The sequence below is a fragment of the Aptenodytes forsteri genome, unplaced genomic scaffold, assembly GCF_000699145.1.
Source record: "Aptenodytes forsteri isolate BGI_AS27 unplaced genomic scaffold, ASM69914v1 Scaffold443, whole genome shotgun sequence".
In the NCBI taxonomy this organism is placed as follows: Eukaryota; Metazoa; Chordata; class Aves; order Sphenisciformes; family Spheniscidae; genus Aptenodytes; species Aptenodytes forsteri.
Window position 1 is genome coordinate 203,798 of NW_008794170.1, and position 16,352 is coordinate 220,149.

A 16,352-nucleotide genomic window follows, 5' to 3' on the forward strand; every position below is an offset into this window, starting at 1 on the left:
GGGAAGTGGTTGAGTCCCCATCCCTGGAGGTATTTAAAAGACGTGTAGATGCGGCACTTAGGGACATGGTTTAGTGGGCATGGTGGTGTTGGGTTGACGGTTGGACTTGATGATCTTAGAATCATTAAGGTTGGAAAAGACCTCTATGATTCTATGATTCTGTGGTGAAGCTTGTCAATAGTTTCTGTGACGAAGAGTGGCTTAGCACATGCTGCCTCTTCTTTGGAGAGCACCGTGCATTTTATTTGTGGATCGAAAAAGCAGATTACCTAGGAACTCCTGGGAAGGTCTTTGTTTGTACCTGCATACTGTGATAGCTGTCAAGTTGCTTGAGTACCTCTCTGAGAATTTATTTCACAGTCCATGAGATCATGGTTTTCAAGAGTTCAGGCAGAGGAGACTAAAATGCTGCAATGTGGGGGAAAACAGCTCTAGCTTGTGTTCCTCTTTTCAAGACACTGGTCAGGAGAAAGACTGGGCTGTCACAGGATGCTTAATTACTGTGATTTCTTTTGGAGTTTTAGAAAATCAGGAAAGTAATCTTTATGCAGAGACCAAAACTACCGACAGAGAGCTAGAGTCTGAGAGCAGCAGCCTGAGTCCATGTTGTAAATAGCTGTATATATTTCTATGCGAGGGTGATCTGCTTTATGTAACTCTAGGGAATGATACTCATCTGGTGTGACGATCTGGCAGAAGATGCACAGACTTGGAACAAGCAGAATGCTTTCAGAAAAAAGAAAAGGTTTGTACCCACTGTGAAGTAGTCCCAGTGCTGTAGTCCACAGTCTGCTTGTTGTGGGCTGGGAAAAATTGACAGTTGCTCCTTGCAAGCTGGCTGTGCTGTGGTGTTGCAGATGATGAGGTGCATAGACTGAAATTAGGAAAGCCCGAAGCTCGTGGTCCAGCCTCGGTGGTGGCTGGGGCTGGCTCCTGGTTTGGACACCCCGTCATGCACACATACGTGCAGCAACTGTCTTCGTTTCTAGTTTCAACTCGTCTCTCTCACCTGGACATAGCAGTGGGGTCCTAAAGTACCCACCATTTCTTCTGTGCTACCTTTTATGTCTCCACTGTTGGGATAACACATATTGCATGGATAGCTGGTCCCCTCCTCCTGTGTAGAAAGAGGTGGGAGGCAGGCTGGAAGCATCCCACGAGCCAAATCTGCCCTGCAGAGCATGCATGTGGACCTCGCTGAGTTCTAGTTTGTTTCAGGGATGTACAGTCAAAGCAATCAATGGAAGAGAGATGTAAGGGCAATGTAAAGCGTGAGGACAGCTACATTGGATGGTATTGCTGTTGGCGTGTTTATCAGAAAGGTTCATCTTGTTCGGTCTAGTAAAAGGTCGTTCTCTTGTAAATGTAAAGATTGGATATCAGACTTGCTCTTTTAATCTTCCACATCAGCTTTATAGATATACACAAAAAAGTCATATATATATATATATATATAAAAACACCTCTTACCACTTGGAATAGTGGAGACACCTTTGTTTGAAAGCTACCCAATAAAAAATATTATCTTAAGCTCTCAGCAGTTTCAGATGTTTGTTTCTATTTTGATAGAGCTGATGCAGGTAGGAGCCGTAGATTTCTCACTGGGTTCTTGAGGATTTCTTATATGGACAGAACACACTGATAATGTAACTGCTGAAAATGATGAGGATGTAAGAGAAAATTTTGGATCTTTATTTGAAAACTTGTTTGGTTTAGAATAGTGTCCTGTCTCCTTCCCTGAATTAATAGATTGCATATGTCCTTGGAAGGATGGACGACTATTTTAATAGAAAGTTGCAGTATTTCCTTCCTTTCCTTTTTTATTTTTGAATGCAGGGAGCACTGGTGAGGGTGAAGTGCTCCTGATGTTAATGGAGACAATCTGAAAATTCCAGCTATGTGGCAGTTGTTTGTTTTAATTCTTTCAGAAGAGTCAAAGACGGGAAGTACCCTGACTCTGGAGACTGTCTTCCCATGCGTTTAACTATCATTCATGTGCTTGCAGCAGAACCCGATTCTTGTTTATGGAGAGTGGCTCTGGGACTTGAGATAACACATGAACAGCTCTATTAAGCTCCAGTGCCACAGGGATAGATAGTGCTACCAGATGGCCTGTAAAGAGTGTTGGCCTTGCTCAACTGAGGAAATACTGGCTTCTGTTGCTTTCCTCTCTATCAGTATGTCTGTCAGATTAGATCCAGGTTATTTTGGATCTGTGCACCTGAGATACTCAGACAGTAAGTGCAGTGCAAAATCAGGTGTTTTAACTGGATAATTACAACTGCTCCTTTTCGGAATTAACTGAAATGGCAGTGGCTTTCCAGTTATCAGTTTGAATGCTGTATTTTATATTCTTTTGAACCGATGCCTATTAAAACATGCATACAGAATTCTTCTCACATGGGTTTACTTTTTAACAGGCTAGTAAAATACTTTCTTTATCTCCACTCATGACTGTAAAGGATGAGTGAGTAGACTTCTGTGCTGGGCCTGGTAAATATTCCTTGAATTTTATTATGTTTTATTAATAAAAACCTTTTTTTTTCCCCCTGAGTATTCTGCAGCTGCAGAGTCTTCACACCATTATTTCATTCTCTGGGCCAGGAACCCTGCAATAAAATTTTACTTGGTGGGGGTTAGTTTATTTTGTCTTTATTTTTTTCTTATGATTTTGCATAATCACCAAAAGCCATCACCTCTACTGAAGGGCACTTGGAGAAAGTTGTTTGTAAAGTATAATTATAAAACTAAAACACATCTGGTAATTGCGGAGATAAAAATATGTGCCTGTATCCCTTTCCCACCATCTTTCGTATGTTTTCTTTACTCACTGTTAAGTCTGGTTTGTAAAGTATGCATACAAGCGTGTAAGTCCCTCAGTTTAGACTCATATAAGTCCCATAACTTTGTGACTTCTGTGCTGAAAAATATTCAGGGCAAGAACTGTCCTTCTGAGCAATATCTGCTGTAACAGTCCTGTTATAACTCTTTAGTGATTTTTTTGGTAATATTTGCAATCATTTCTTAAACGAAACTTTGTTTTCTTTAACATGTAATGCTTGAAAAGAGAGTGCCAAGGGTCTTATAGCAGTCTTAAAATGCACTGGAGCTAAATGATAAACATATTAAAAAGACAAAGTTATACTTTCACTTTGGTCATTCCAGTTCAGTGTTCATCCATTATCAAAGCTGTCGTTTCTTAATCAGAAATAAATAGCTAACTATAAATCAGGGGCAGCCCTCTTTCCTGACCTTACAAATCACATGCTGCTCTTGTTGTACAGATGCTTTCTGCAACTGTTCCTCTTATGAGAGTTTTTCTAGTCTTTAGGTGGTGTGCAGAATTATTTTGAAGTCTCAGTATTATTTCTTAATTGCTCTTTTACCAGGATAAAGATGCCAAAATCAGCTTCCTTCAGAAGGCAATTGATGCTGTTATTATGGTAACAGGAGAGCCACTGTCAGTAAAACCAGCGCGTGTCGTGGCTGGACACGAACCCGAAAAAACCAATGAATTTCTGCAAGCAATTGGGAAGTGTTGCTTAAATAAAGTATGACATTACTATATATATTTTATACCCATAGTGATACATTATCAGAGCTTATTTCTAACAGACTTTATCGACACTCATCTGCTATTTTTAATTACGCGAGATACACGTTGGGTCACCACTTATAATAATAACAACAGATAGATGGTATATGATCCTTAGCAGAGTTGAGCCAGGTCCCCATTCAAATACGTTCTGGCTATGTTAATGCTTTTAATGTGTACTTTTTTTATTTTTTGCCTTATTCATTGGACATTTAATAACATTTACTAGGTTTGAAGAACAATATGAAGCTTCAGAACTTTTAAAACTTTGGGATGCAGACACATGAATTATATGACCGGATGCTGCCACCTTTGACTTTATCTCCTTTAAAATTTCAGTCAAATCTCTAATTCTGTAATGAAAGTAATTTTTCCAATGTGCTGCCTAATTTGATAACCTGTTAAAAATAACTGCAGGGGCAGTTCTTAAAGTAATTGTTACATTCTTAAAATAATTGTTGCATTAAAAGTAATGGAGATCCTTTGCTTATAGGTGTTACAGAGATTTTTGAAATACAAAGGTATTATCTAAACCCCTTGAATTAATTAATGAGTGTGAAGAAATAGTGTATAATTAACTGTGAAATACTACAGCGTTTACAGGCTGTCTGCAGATTTAGTTTGGATTATCTTTGTCTGATAATCTCATTTAAATTTATGTTATTTTGTTTTAATTAGCTGAGTGCTATGAGCTGCTTCTTTATGAATTGCTTGAGATCAGGAAGGGGAAAGTTGATAAACATATGCACGGAGACTGGTTGAGTTTGAAAATGTGCTTGATATGGAACAGTTTTGTATAGAATGTTGTGATTAGATTTAATATCTAGAGGACATAGTCTATCCATTTGAGCTAAGACAATTAGCCCCTTGGCTTTTATTGTGAAACATAAGCTTGATGTGCATGAAGGAAATCTTTTTCCCAAGTCTCTAGCTTGATACTTTTAGTGCTGAGCTGAGCCCACTGCTTGGAGTTACTTAGTTCAGGCAAGTGTTGCTAATGTGCAGAAGTTAGTGTCCAAATGTGAAAACCCACAAAAATTCATAGTTTTGCATTTACAAACCAGGAAAGAATCAGGAGTCAACCCCCAGGGCAATATCAGTTTTAGTGATCTAAAAGCTGTTCCTGTTTCAGGAAGAATTCGCTGGCAATGTGATGATTTTTTTTCTTTTTTTTGTTAATGTAGTCAAACTCTTTGCCACTTGGACATGAAAACATGACGTTAACTTGCTGTCTAAATGATCTAATTAATAATTGCTTGTCGTATTAACAAATGAACTAGATGCAGAAGCTTTTTAAACACTAACTGCAGCTTATTGAAAGTCATTCTTAATGTAGTTTTCTTTACTTTAGTGACTGTTGCTGATTGAGCAAGTATTAGGTGAAAGTGGAGTGGCCTAAAAGTGGATGCAAATACAACATAGTGTGGTTTTAAGAATGTTTAACAAATCTAGCAGTTGTGGTATAAGGATTTGTCAGTCATTTACCTTACCATTTTGAAAAATATTTAGGTTGTTGCAATGAGAATTGCTATTGTGCTATATAATACATAAAAAGCACCATATATTTATATAGCTCTGATACATATAATCAAATTATTACAAGAAGTACAAGGAGGTGTTTGACATAAAAGAGCATTATTAGTCCTGCAAAATAATGTTTCCAAAAGAGCAGAAATACAAGCTTTATTTAAAAAAAAACAACACCCCCAAAAAAAACCACCAAGTCACGTTGATGACAGAGATAGGAAGAAAGGAGATATTTAATAAAATAATTTACTCATTTCAATCATGTTTTTCTATTCCTTGCAGCTGTCCAGTGATATTGCTGTAAAAAGGATCTTAGCTGGGGAAAGAGCTGATGCTAAAGGGAAACCTCTGTCCTCTAAATCTCGAGATAAAGAAAGCAGAGAATCCAAAACAGAAGAACAAAAAACCCATAAAGAGGTAGGCATTTGCAACTTTTGTGGGGTACAGGGGCTACCACTCTTGATGGTTTATTGTTTGGGTTTTTTTAGCTTGCATTTTTGTCTGTGGAAAGTTAACTGCATGATAGAGTTGCCATGTATTGGAATTAATTTTTAGTTTTTACTTTCTTTTTAGGGTAGAGGAGACACTGAAATTAAAGACAGAAGCTCAAGCAGAGACAGAAAACCCAAAGGAGACTTGAAAGAGAGCGAAGAAAGAGAAAAGGAAAGTGATAAACAGAAGGATAATGAAGACAGACACAAAGACCCTGAAAGAGACACCTTTAAGGAAGGAGAAAAACAAGAAAGGGAAAGAAACAAAAGCAGAACAACCAAGCAAGGAAGAGAAACAGAAAAAAAAAAGGGGAAAGGAGACATAGAACGAGAAGATGATCTCGAGTGTGATAAAGGACAGGAAAGAGAGAAAAAAAATGAAGGAGGAAGAGAAAAGGACACCAAAAAACGAAGAGGATCGCGGGTGTGAAAAAGGACAGGAAAGAGAAAAAAAAAATGAAGGAGGAAGAGAGAAAAATGAAGGAGGAAGAGAAAAGGACACACTGATGAGAAGAGACAAAGATAAGGCTAGGGACAGAGAACGAGAGAAAGACAGAGATGGAGGAAGAGATCGGGAAAGGGATACGAGAAGATGATCTCGAGTGTGATAAAGGACAGGAAAGAGAGAAAAAAAATGAAGGAGGAAGAGAAAAGGACACACTGAAAGGAAGAGACAAAGATAAGGCTAGGGACAGAGAACGAGAGAAAGACAGAGATGGAGGAAGAGATCGGGAAAGGGATAGACAAAGGGACAGAGAAAAAGATGTGGAGCATTTAAGAGAACATGGAAAGGATAAAGCAGAGAAAAAGGTAATTGAAATTTATTTCAGAGAACAATAACTTTTGGCATGCTGTGGTAGGGACTGAACATTTGTTATAATGATCTTGCATGTTTGTATTCTCTGCTCATTTAACAATTAAGTACTTCCTTTAACAGCAATTACTCTCATGAAGTGAAAGTGTCAGTGTGGATTTGATCTGGTAAGAGTGTGACTGAGGCCGTGTGTGTAACTTCATGTCTCTGTCATGATGTATCTTGACTTGAGCCATCAGACTCATCTGACTGTGCTTCCTGAACATCTAATAAGCAGTTTCTTTTCTGAACTCTGCATGCCTGAATTCTCCCGATCACGTTACATTATGTTTGGCAGAAAGGGGTGGCAGCGACTTTTGGAGCTGTGTACTTATATCCTGATGTGTCTTCCCAGTAATGCATGCTGCTGTTGCAGCCATAGCCAGCTTTTGGGGAAGATGGGGCTGCAGAGAGTTCCTTTGGGCCATAACTAGTCATTAATATCTCTCTTGAGCTTACTTCTTCTGTAGCAGGACATGTAGGATGGAGTTGTACATCTGTATTTTTTTTGTCTGGCTTTTTAGATTAAGCTGCTTGCTTCCAGCTTAATTTTTTTTGTTTTCTTGAAAGAACTGTTGGGAAGCCCATTTGGATTCTTGCAAGGGTGCTCTATTTGCAGTGGACTCTGCTCATCATGTTGCATCTTTGAGAAAGAACACATCCACCATTTCCCCATACTTCAGACCTTCTCAGTGTAAAGTCCTAAACTGCCTTAAGAGCCATCTCTTCATTGCCTTTCATTTTGTTGTTCTTTTTATCTTCTCTCTTCCTCCTCTAAATATTTCCTATTCTCCTTTTCTGTTCTGTTGCGTGCTGGTTCATGGTAGAAATTTGGGATTAATGGGCGTCAAAGGTGCTTCTGTTAGGGGGTAGTTTAATTTTGTCAGATGTGAGGATTCTTACCTTCCTGGTATTACTCAAAGAACAGTGTTTAACTGTTGATTTTGCTTGGTTAGTCTCCTACGTGGGGGAGGCAAGGTAAAGAGGGCAGGTAGATGGATAAGAATACCATTGTAATGTGCTCAGTGCTACTCTATGCTCATTTCCCCTTTCATGTTACTCGGGTAAGTAGCTCGCTTCTCAGCACACTGAATCTAAAGCAATTAATTTATTTTCAGTCTGCAGATTCTAAGGAATCCACACTTAGAAAAATGCAGAGGCCCACTAAAGATAGCAAGTGCCAGCCAGATAATGAGGTTAGTAGTACAGAAGATCTGGGAAGGTCAATATTGAAAGTGTTGCATTTTAGAATGATTTGGGAGTCTGCATGAAAGGAATGTAGGATTGAAAGGTAGGTAGATGACAAGTTTTAGAGCTGTAAAATAGATGCTTGTCTGGTTTTTTTGTTTTTTTTTTGTTTTTGTTTTTTTTAATTTCTCTGAGCTTGGACCAAAAAAGTCTACCCAGTTTACTTCCTTTTCAAGATTTTATTTCTGTGTATTGATATGTTGGGTACTTGAGAAAAAATATTTATTTGTTCAAAGTTTTCTGTTTATTCCTCTGAATCTTTCCTGGAAAGCTGTTAAGTTTTTTGGTTTTTTTGTACTTTAATAGAAGTTACTGTTTTGGAAAGAAAGTGAGTCCAATGTTGTGTCTGGGCCCATGTTTTGCAGCTGGATGATGGTAGGGCAGATAGCAACTCACTGATTGCCTCTGAACAGTAGCTGTTGCTTGTGATAGCATTGTGTCTGCATCTGCTGCTTCTTGATGACCTGAGGCAATTTTGGGAATTATGGAGCCATATGGCTAAATGTTTAAAGAGTGAGACTTCAATAAATTAACCTAAAGCAGCTCAGGCTAGGAAAAAATAGGCAGGATCCCAAGTCTAGCAGGAGTCTCTGTTGAGAGTCTATGGGCCACTGACATCATCGTGTCTTCCACATGAGATGACAAATTTATAGCTATTCTTTGACTGAAATCCAACCAAACTTTTTAAATTATTGGCACTTGGAGGGAGAACTTATAAAACAGTTTTTAGCCTGAAGCAAATGTTCATGGCCAAGTTAAACTTCCTGCAAATTTGGTCTCTAATGGAAATTCTGAGCCTCATCCCAAACTATCGTAGTGCTCTTGGGCACCACAATAATACACTGGGGCAGTAAAGTTTCATTTCCCGTCTTAAGTGCTTTTGGGAGTGATTCCAAGGCATGTGGGTTTATTACCTTAAATCTAGATGACATGCTTTTCCTCTACTTGCTTGTGTAACAGTAGACACTGCTTAGTTTTTAGGTGATGAAAACACACACTTTAGACCAGTGCATGACAAATGGACATCTTCCTAAGACTGGAAGAGAGGAATGAAATGAAAATGTTCCCAATGAATTTTTAGAGCTGGAGAGCTAAGATAGCTGCACAAAGTGATTTAGAGGAAATTCCAGCATGAAATGAATTCTAATGGACTGGGGTTGATCATCCTGTCCTCACAGTAGTTTCACAGCAGGGTAATGCCTTTATTTCCAGGGATTTACCCTGATTTAAACTACTGTAACTCCATTTAAGTCATGTGGCAGTGAAACAAGTGTATTAAAAAGACGGGAAACAGTTTATGTCTTTATGCATATGAAGAGTATTGGATCATAGTTTGTAGTCTCTGCTGCATAATGAATAAATCTTCAGCATCTGTCTTTAGCTTTTTGTAAATATAATACAAGTGAAACAATTTGTAGCAGCCCCTCTCAAGCAATGGCTCATATGCCAGTACCTAACATGTCACCCACTCTTTTCTGCCCTGAGGATTAACCTCTTCTTCTTTTCTGGTTTGTTCCTGTCGTGGTCACTTACCCACTTACCGTGGCTCCTACTCCTCCACTCTTTATCCTCATGCTCCTAGCCACAGCTTCTCTTTCTTTCCAAGCCTAGTCTCACGTGGCTTCACAGCGTTATGAGCTCTTTGTCTTACACTTGATTTTCATCTTGCTTCTTCTGTATTTGAATTAGGCCCCTTCTTCAGACACGCTGCTTGGCAGCATAAGAACATGGAAACAGTGGGGGGAAAAGCAGTGGGGAAATGGGAACTTTTATTTCATTTGAGATGTCTGTGGAGTTTCAGGCTGAATGGCTTCTGTGCTGCATTTACTTTAGAGAACAAATTAATTTATATATTTTTTTTCATATTCTACATGTACAGCAAAGCTATCACTTAAAGCTTAGTTCCTGGCTTTGCTCCTATGAGATTAGGAGTGTAAATAAGATTCTATCTGTATTCATGCAAGTCTTAATTTTTCTTGCTGCTAATTATGAGAGGCCAGCTTTAAAATGCTACTTAAATTTTGACAGGTTGACTTTTTTTTTCCCTAAATGTATTTTTCTGGTACTAAAGAAACTGTATGTTAGCCAGCATGTAAGAGTCATCACATGAGTATCTATAATTTCCTGGAACTAAAAGAAAGCAAGTATAAGTAGGAATTAAGAAGAGACATTTGGCTAACACATGGCAATCAGAAGAAGACTACTTGCTGCTTCAAGGCTAGCTGTTGCATACCACGCTGTTTGTGATCAGAGCGAGTTGAGTTGTATTCTGTTAGCTCTCAGTCCAGCTCAGGTAAAAGCCTTGTTTAAAATGGACGCTTTGTAGCATGACTGATTGACCTTCTAAATAATAAAGATAACTTTGTCTTTTGACAAAAGGTGATTGAGGTCGTAGAGCTTCTGAGCGTATGGTGCTGTTTATATGAAAGTGGCTGCAGAACACGTATGTCATTTACCCCTAAGGCCAAACACGTTGGAAAAGTCTCATCCATTTTACAGATGGCTGCCGAAACTCTTGGCTAAAGCTTTTTGTAATATCCTGTCACTTTTGGCCACTTCTATAATGACTTTTATTTTTGCCCTACAAACTGTATTGCTCTGGAACTGGTCACTTGAATCAGCCTCTAAGTCATATCTAATGAACTTCTATTTCTGTTGGAACTCATCTTGACTATATAATGAAACAACTACTGAATGAAAAAAAGACATAACTGCCCTAGAAACAGCAGAGAGAATCGTTCCATGGAAATCTGCTGAACATGGCTCAAATATTTTTGTTCCGGTACTGTGAATGACCCTCTCTTTTTGGTGTCAGTTATTCATAACTGGCTCATGTAATAGAAAACCGTCATTAAAACTTAGGTTTTAAAAAGCGGGATTTTTCTAATAGTTCTTTTTGTGTTTGAAAGGTTTTAATTAGCAGAAGCTAACACCAATAGAACACCACCTTGCGAGCCTTCATTTGAGGAAAAGATAATTGTTTGATACTTTCCTAATAAGTGTTATCATCACAGCAGTCAAAGTGACCTTAGCAAATAAAGATCTTTCCTTGTTGCTGTTGCACACTAATAAATTATGCCTGTTAATAATGATAGCCATTTTAGGAATAAGTACTGGGACAGTTTGAGGGATGAGGGAAAGAGCAAAGAAAGTCTTTGAGGGATACATAACTTGCAGTAAAAGCATTAGAAATGAGCTGTGTGTATTTGCTGAGGAATAGTCTGTTGCACAAAATTAAAAAGTGTATTTGTATATGTAGTTTTATTTATATAAAACTTCTATATTTATATACATACTATTTACATTACAGGTGCAAATATACCTCCTGGCACTGTGGATCTAATTAGAAAAGAAGTCATCCAAAACATTGTGGAGGGATGATTGAGTTAGATTCCTATTCGCAGACTGAATTCTTGTTTAATATTAGTGAACTGTCGGTGGATCTGATGAATTAGAGGGGGAAAATCCCAGTGGCCTATTTATATAATGAATTCTCCCCCTCCCTTGCTTGGGTAGGAGTGTTTTTTCTGCCTTTGACTGTTGATGCATGGAGTTGCCATGGCTAGAGGAGATGTATGTTAAGCATATACAGAATTAGTTATGAGAGCAGTATAAAAGTCACAGATAGAAACTCCTCATGACATCCTTTCATGAATATAGAGGTTGGTTGTTGCATGGAAAGCGGGAGGAATTAACAGTTTGGCAGGATGTCTTTTCAAAGCATATTCCTCTTCTTGACCTGCTGAAACATTAGAAATCATCGTTTTCTTATGTCTTAAAGTAAAAGTCAACCTATTTAAAGGTTAATAATGAGGACAGAGCAGCAGATTGGATGGTTTACAGAAGGCTGCTGTATCCTCTCCAAATAGAAGCGTAATTACTCAAAACTGGGAAGTGTGCATACATCCATCTAGGATTCCACTTTAATATGTTTTTTCCAGGATGGTGTGAGATGAAGTGTAAGATTTCTTTTTAATGGCTCCAGTGACTGCTTTTCAAAGTCTTGGAGCCTATGAATTTGTAAGAGGAAGAATGACCTATTTTATCTCCCTTTGGAAAGACTCAGATCATAAATCGCACAATATTTATGTTTTTGTGTGCTACCATAGTGATTAAACTTTAGCTTTTACTTTGCACCTGTTGCCAGTGTGCACATGTGGCTCTACAAAAATGTTAAGCGGTGTTTGTAGTCACTACCTGACATAAATAAATGACTGAATCCACTCCTCCAGAAGCCTCAGCACCTATTCTCAACTCCTTTCCCACCTGTGCTAATAATTACATCACCCCAAGAGCTGCTGAAGTTTGAGTATACCAGATGTGGCCTGCGGGCCCGTAGAGCCAGACCCTGATGGTATGTAAGCTTTACTTTTGCTTCTTGCATAGTGTTGTGATTGTGAAAGATGGTAGTAATTAAGATGAACTAAGATTAAGATTAACCACTTCAGTATTAGCTATGCATTTTGGACTTCTGTCTATTTTTCTTTATAATATGCCAGCATTTTCTAAAGAGTGAAACAAAAGTATTGGTAGCTCTGCTTGTGGGTCAAATAATAATTGTAATAATCAAGTGAAGATAGTGCAAGTGAAAACTAGTTTATCTCAAAGCAGGACCATGTACTGTCCATTCAGCTAGATTTTTGCGAAGCGTAGGATGTAGGGCTTTCTTTTGGCTGATCGAACACCTGAAATTCTGAGCATACATGTTATATTACAATCGTGGAGGTGAAGGAGATGTAGTTTCTAAAGGACCTAAACTAACTGCTGAAGCTGACTCTGGCGTAGACTGCTCACTGTCCTATAAAGCACCTCCAACAGTTCAACTTCTCGGTTTATCAGAGTTGCATACTGTCATTATCTGTTGTTAATAAGCATTTCCCCTTTGTTTGTCAAGAACTTTTGTTGAGCTCGTGGTGCATTCTGGCATATAAAAAAGCAACATTTGCCTTCAAAGCAAACTTATCACTATGTTCCTGACATGTCAACTTCATTCCCCTCCTTCATGTAGCTGTGTCTCCAGGGCCAGTGGATACATTGCTGTAAGCTTGTAGAGGTGGGATGTTTCTCTTGCATGGTCACCTAAAGTAGTTTGAGTAAAAATACTTAACCAGTACCCTATATTTTTAAACATCTTGTAGTGTTATTTTCCATTAGGACATGCGTGGTCCATTGTCCTATATGCAAGATGTTATGGAAAATGAATGTTTTACATTGTGTAATTTGACTATTTTCTCTTACAGGTTATTGGAACATATAATGTTAACATTTGCATAGAAATGGAAGAATTTGTAATTCTCATTTATGTTATCAATACGGACATTATCAGCAGGGCTGGCAATAAATCTTGGATGCAAACTGCATGGACTGTTAATTCACACAAACTACAAAAAAGCAGATAAGGAGGAAATCCTGTGAGGTGCTAAACATATTTCAGGATTTTGAATAAGATGCAGACATGTATTATAGGGATAGAAAGCATAGAAACATAAAATGGTATTCTGTAAATCACCTGTACTTCATCTGTTGTGTTCAGAGGTGGTTGCTGCTTCTTTAGCAACAAATGTTGCTAATGAAATCAGGGAGTTAGGTGAAAGGACAGGAAAGTTATGAGAAGCATGAATAGCTTGTTGGAAGCTACTGGTTTATTAGTACGTACAGTCCTGTAAGAAGCTGGAAGCCCTGCATGCGTGCATAGTGGGCCAGATCCCATCACTGGCTCCGTCCGCCACTCTACATGTAAGCAGAAGTCTGCCCCTTCTGCTAGCCAAGATTGGTGTCCATCCACTGGGGATAGACTGCCTCCTTCCCACCCTGATCCCATACCCAGGAGTTTTGTTGGGCTGGCAGGAGTCCTCCTTTACACCTTGCACCTTCTCTGGAGGCATTTGGGCCCCGGCTGTAGTAAAACTGTAGTATACCCTACCTATAGTAGTGGCAGCTCTCATGGACCTGCGCCTCTGCAACATAGTGCCTTTGCAGAAGGTATTGTCAGTCAGGTGTTCTCGACTTCAGGCAGTGCAAACTATATCCAGAGAAAACAAAATAATTCTTGTGTGTGCTTGCCTGCTTTCATTTCCTGGCCTCTCTGAATCACTTTCGGACTAAGGTCAGAGTCCTCAGAAGTGTCCTGAATTTTCCTCCTATTTGATCTTTTCCACTTTTGAACTCTTATCCTTCCTGTACCAGTTGCACCTTCAGATCATCCACTGCTTGTTTGCTGGACTTTCTGGCAGGACCCATTTCTTAGTTTGTCCAGGGTCTTTGTCCAGGAAAGTTGCCATTTGAGTAAAGGACTGTGCAAGTCTAGTGGCACAGTTTTTTAGTCTTTGCTTCTATTTTGGAATGCAATTTAAAACACTTCCCAGAAGGTTAAAGAGGAACTGTGTATCTGATGTAGCTGAAACATATAGGTGATCGTAAGCATCTTACTCCTTTCGGTAGCTCACTGATAGCTAAGCATTGTGACCCAAGACCAGCAGTGACATCATAGATGCTCTACAGGTTTCACAGGATTGCTCTGCCTTGGATACTCTTAGTTCACATTTGGATGTTGTCTTTACAATAATGAAATCTAATCATATAGGTTCATTTAAAAGAAAATAGCTAGCATGTATCCAGGAATAATACCTGCAGACTTTGAGGAAAATAGAAGATTAAGAATATGTCAAGTCTATGTGTGGGTCAGTTTTGTAAGTGAATATTTTTTATATATAGTACATATAGATAAAAAAAGCAACAAATGTAAGTAAATTTTATATATATATAATTTTTTATATACAATTACATAAATTTGTGGGCTTTTTTTTTTTTTTAAAAGAGTGAAAATCCTGCAGGAATATCAAGGCAGCCTTCAACAAAAGGATCAAGGCAACGCGCCAGACCCGAAGAAGAAGGTAACTAGAGGGAGGATATTATTTCTATTAAATATGCTGGAGGGTTATTGAATAGGAAAAGCATAAATACTTAAATGTCAGTGTTTATTATTTATCAGTGCTTGTTTTATAGTCCCAGTCTGCATTCATGAATCCAACAGAAATTTTTTCTGCATGGATTCGATACATAGAAAGTGGTACTCAGTTCAGTTTGCTCGCATTCCTCATGTGCAATTGCAGATATAAATTCAGCCTGCTCTTGATATTTATTATGTTCTCTCTGACTGGGCTTTTTTAGTTGGTCTACAACTATTTCTATTAGTTTCACAAGAACTGTTTCTTTGCTTCAGAATCTAGCAAGTTCAGACAAATATGCCTTCCCAAACTTTGGGAGGCTTTTTTTTTTTCTTCTATCACTGGGGATTAGTGGACAGTATGTCTGAGTTGATAAAATTATTCCATGTTACCTTTACATAAGGTCACATGTAAAGGTTTGTTAAATCTTTACAGCAGAGCAGTATTTTTGTTTTAGTAAGACTTAAGATAGGTAGTTTAAGGTTTTTTTAGTAGGATGAAAGACATCTGTGAGGCAAGATGTGCTTTCCTTTAGGGATAAATCATACAGCCATGAACCCTAAATTTGTAACTTCATCACTTACTAATATTTAGGAAGAGTACTTTTCCTAAATTTGGCTAGGGAATCCAAACTTCATTTATTTTCTGAATTTTTCATCATTTCTCAAGGATCTGAAGTCTTAGTGTTTGGTCTTTAGAAATTTTGGGTTTATAAATGAAAAGATCATATTTGTAAAAAAAACCCAATCAACAAAACAAAACAAAAAAAGGCATGTTCCCTGAGATTAACTGAGTACTGGCCAGTGCAAAAAGGAATTTCCCTGGGTGTGTGTTTGATAAGGAGTACATTAAACCATCCACATTTGTGTAAACTTTCTGAGGTTTCTTCAGTGAAAAGATGGCTGGGCGAATTCAAGACTAGCCAAACCTTTCTGAGTGACTTCCATAGCTTGAGACATTTACGATACTGCAAGTGTAAGCTGGAGAACAGATGAAGATAAGGTGTTAAGCAGAACCTCTGGCATTTGATGATTAGAGAAGATTCCTCTGAGTATTGAAAAAATGGCACATGTTTGTAGATCTTTGACTCTCTCCAATGTCTGTCATTACAGCCGTGGTCAACTGTATTGCATTGGACTGGTGTCAGGCTAGGACCTTGTGATTTGAGTTGGACAGGGAAGGTGATCTGGGTATCATCACTACTGAATCCTATCCCATGTCGTCTTCCACTAGCTCAGACAGGTGTAAGGAACCAAGCCCTGTGGCTTTTCTGTTGAGAGTGCTGGGGAAGGAAGGCCAGGTCCTTATTTGTTACCGAGGAATTATCAGCAGGAAATGAGAATCTGTAAAAGGCCCATCTCTTTGTGCCGGCCAGGAGTCACCCCTGGTAGCATTGTGGCCGTCACACCTGATGGGTGTGCAGTGCCAGGACTCCAAACTGAATCCTGGCTGTGCTAGTCTTGACAGCAGATGAGGAAGTAGCTCTGTAGTCATCTCGTCCTTGCTTTGGTACTAGGTGTCGGAGTTTCCCAGTTTCGACGGCGGAGCGGGAGTGCGAATCCGGAGTAATGATGGATCTCAATATGAGTATGGTCATCCTCCTCTATTTACACTTATAACAGGGCTTATATAGTTATCTACTATGAACACGCGCTTCCTAACAACTTATGATTGGCTAATTGCGGTTCCTA

The 16,352-nt window shown here is 38.6% G+C and overlaps 1 protein-coding gene across 1 annotated transcript in view; it reads left to right on the forward strand.

Annotated features, from left to right (window-relative positions):
• The window catches only part of TRAF3IP1 (TRAF3 interacting protein 1), a 58,440-nt gene that overhangs the window by 12,010 nt on the left and 30,078 nt on the right, over positions 1-16,352 (forward strand). Inside the window, exons 3-7 of the mRNA XM_019472713.1 lie at positions 3,390-3,551; positions 5,405-5,539; positions 5,696-6,015; positions 6,273-6,423; positions 14,532-14,607. Of these exons, the coding sequence (XP_019328258.1) occupies positions 3,390-3,551; positions 5,405-5,539; positions 5,696-6,015; positions 6,273-6,423; positions 14,532-14,607 (844 nt within the window). The remainder of the gene's footprint in view (positions 1-3,389; positions 3,552-5,404; positions 5,540-5,695; positions 6,016-6,272; positions 6,424-14,531; positions 14,608-16,352) is intronic.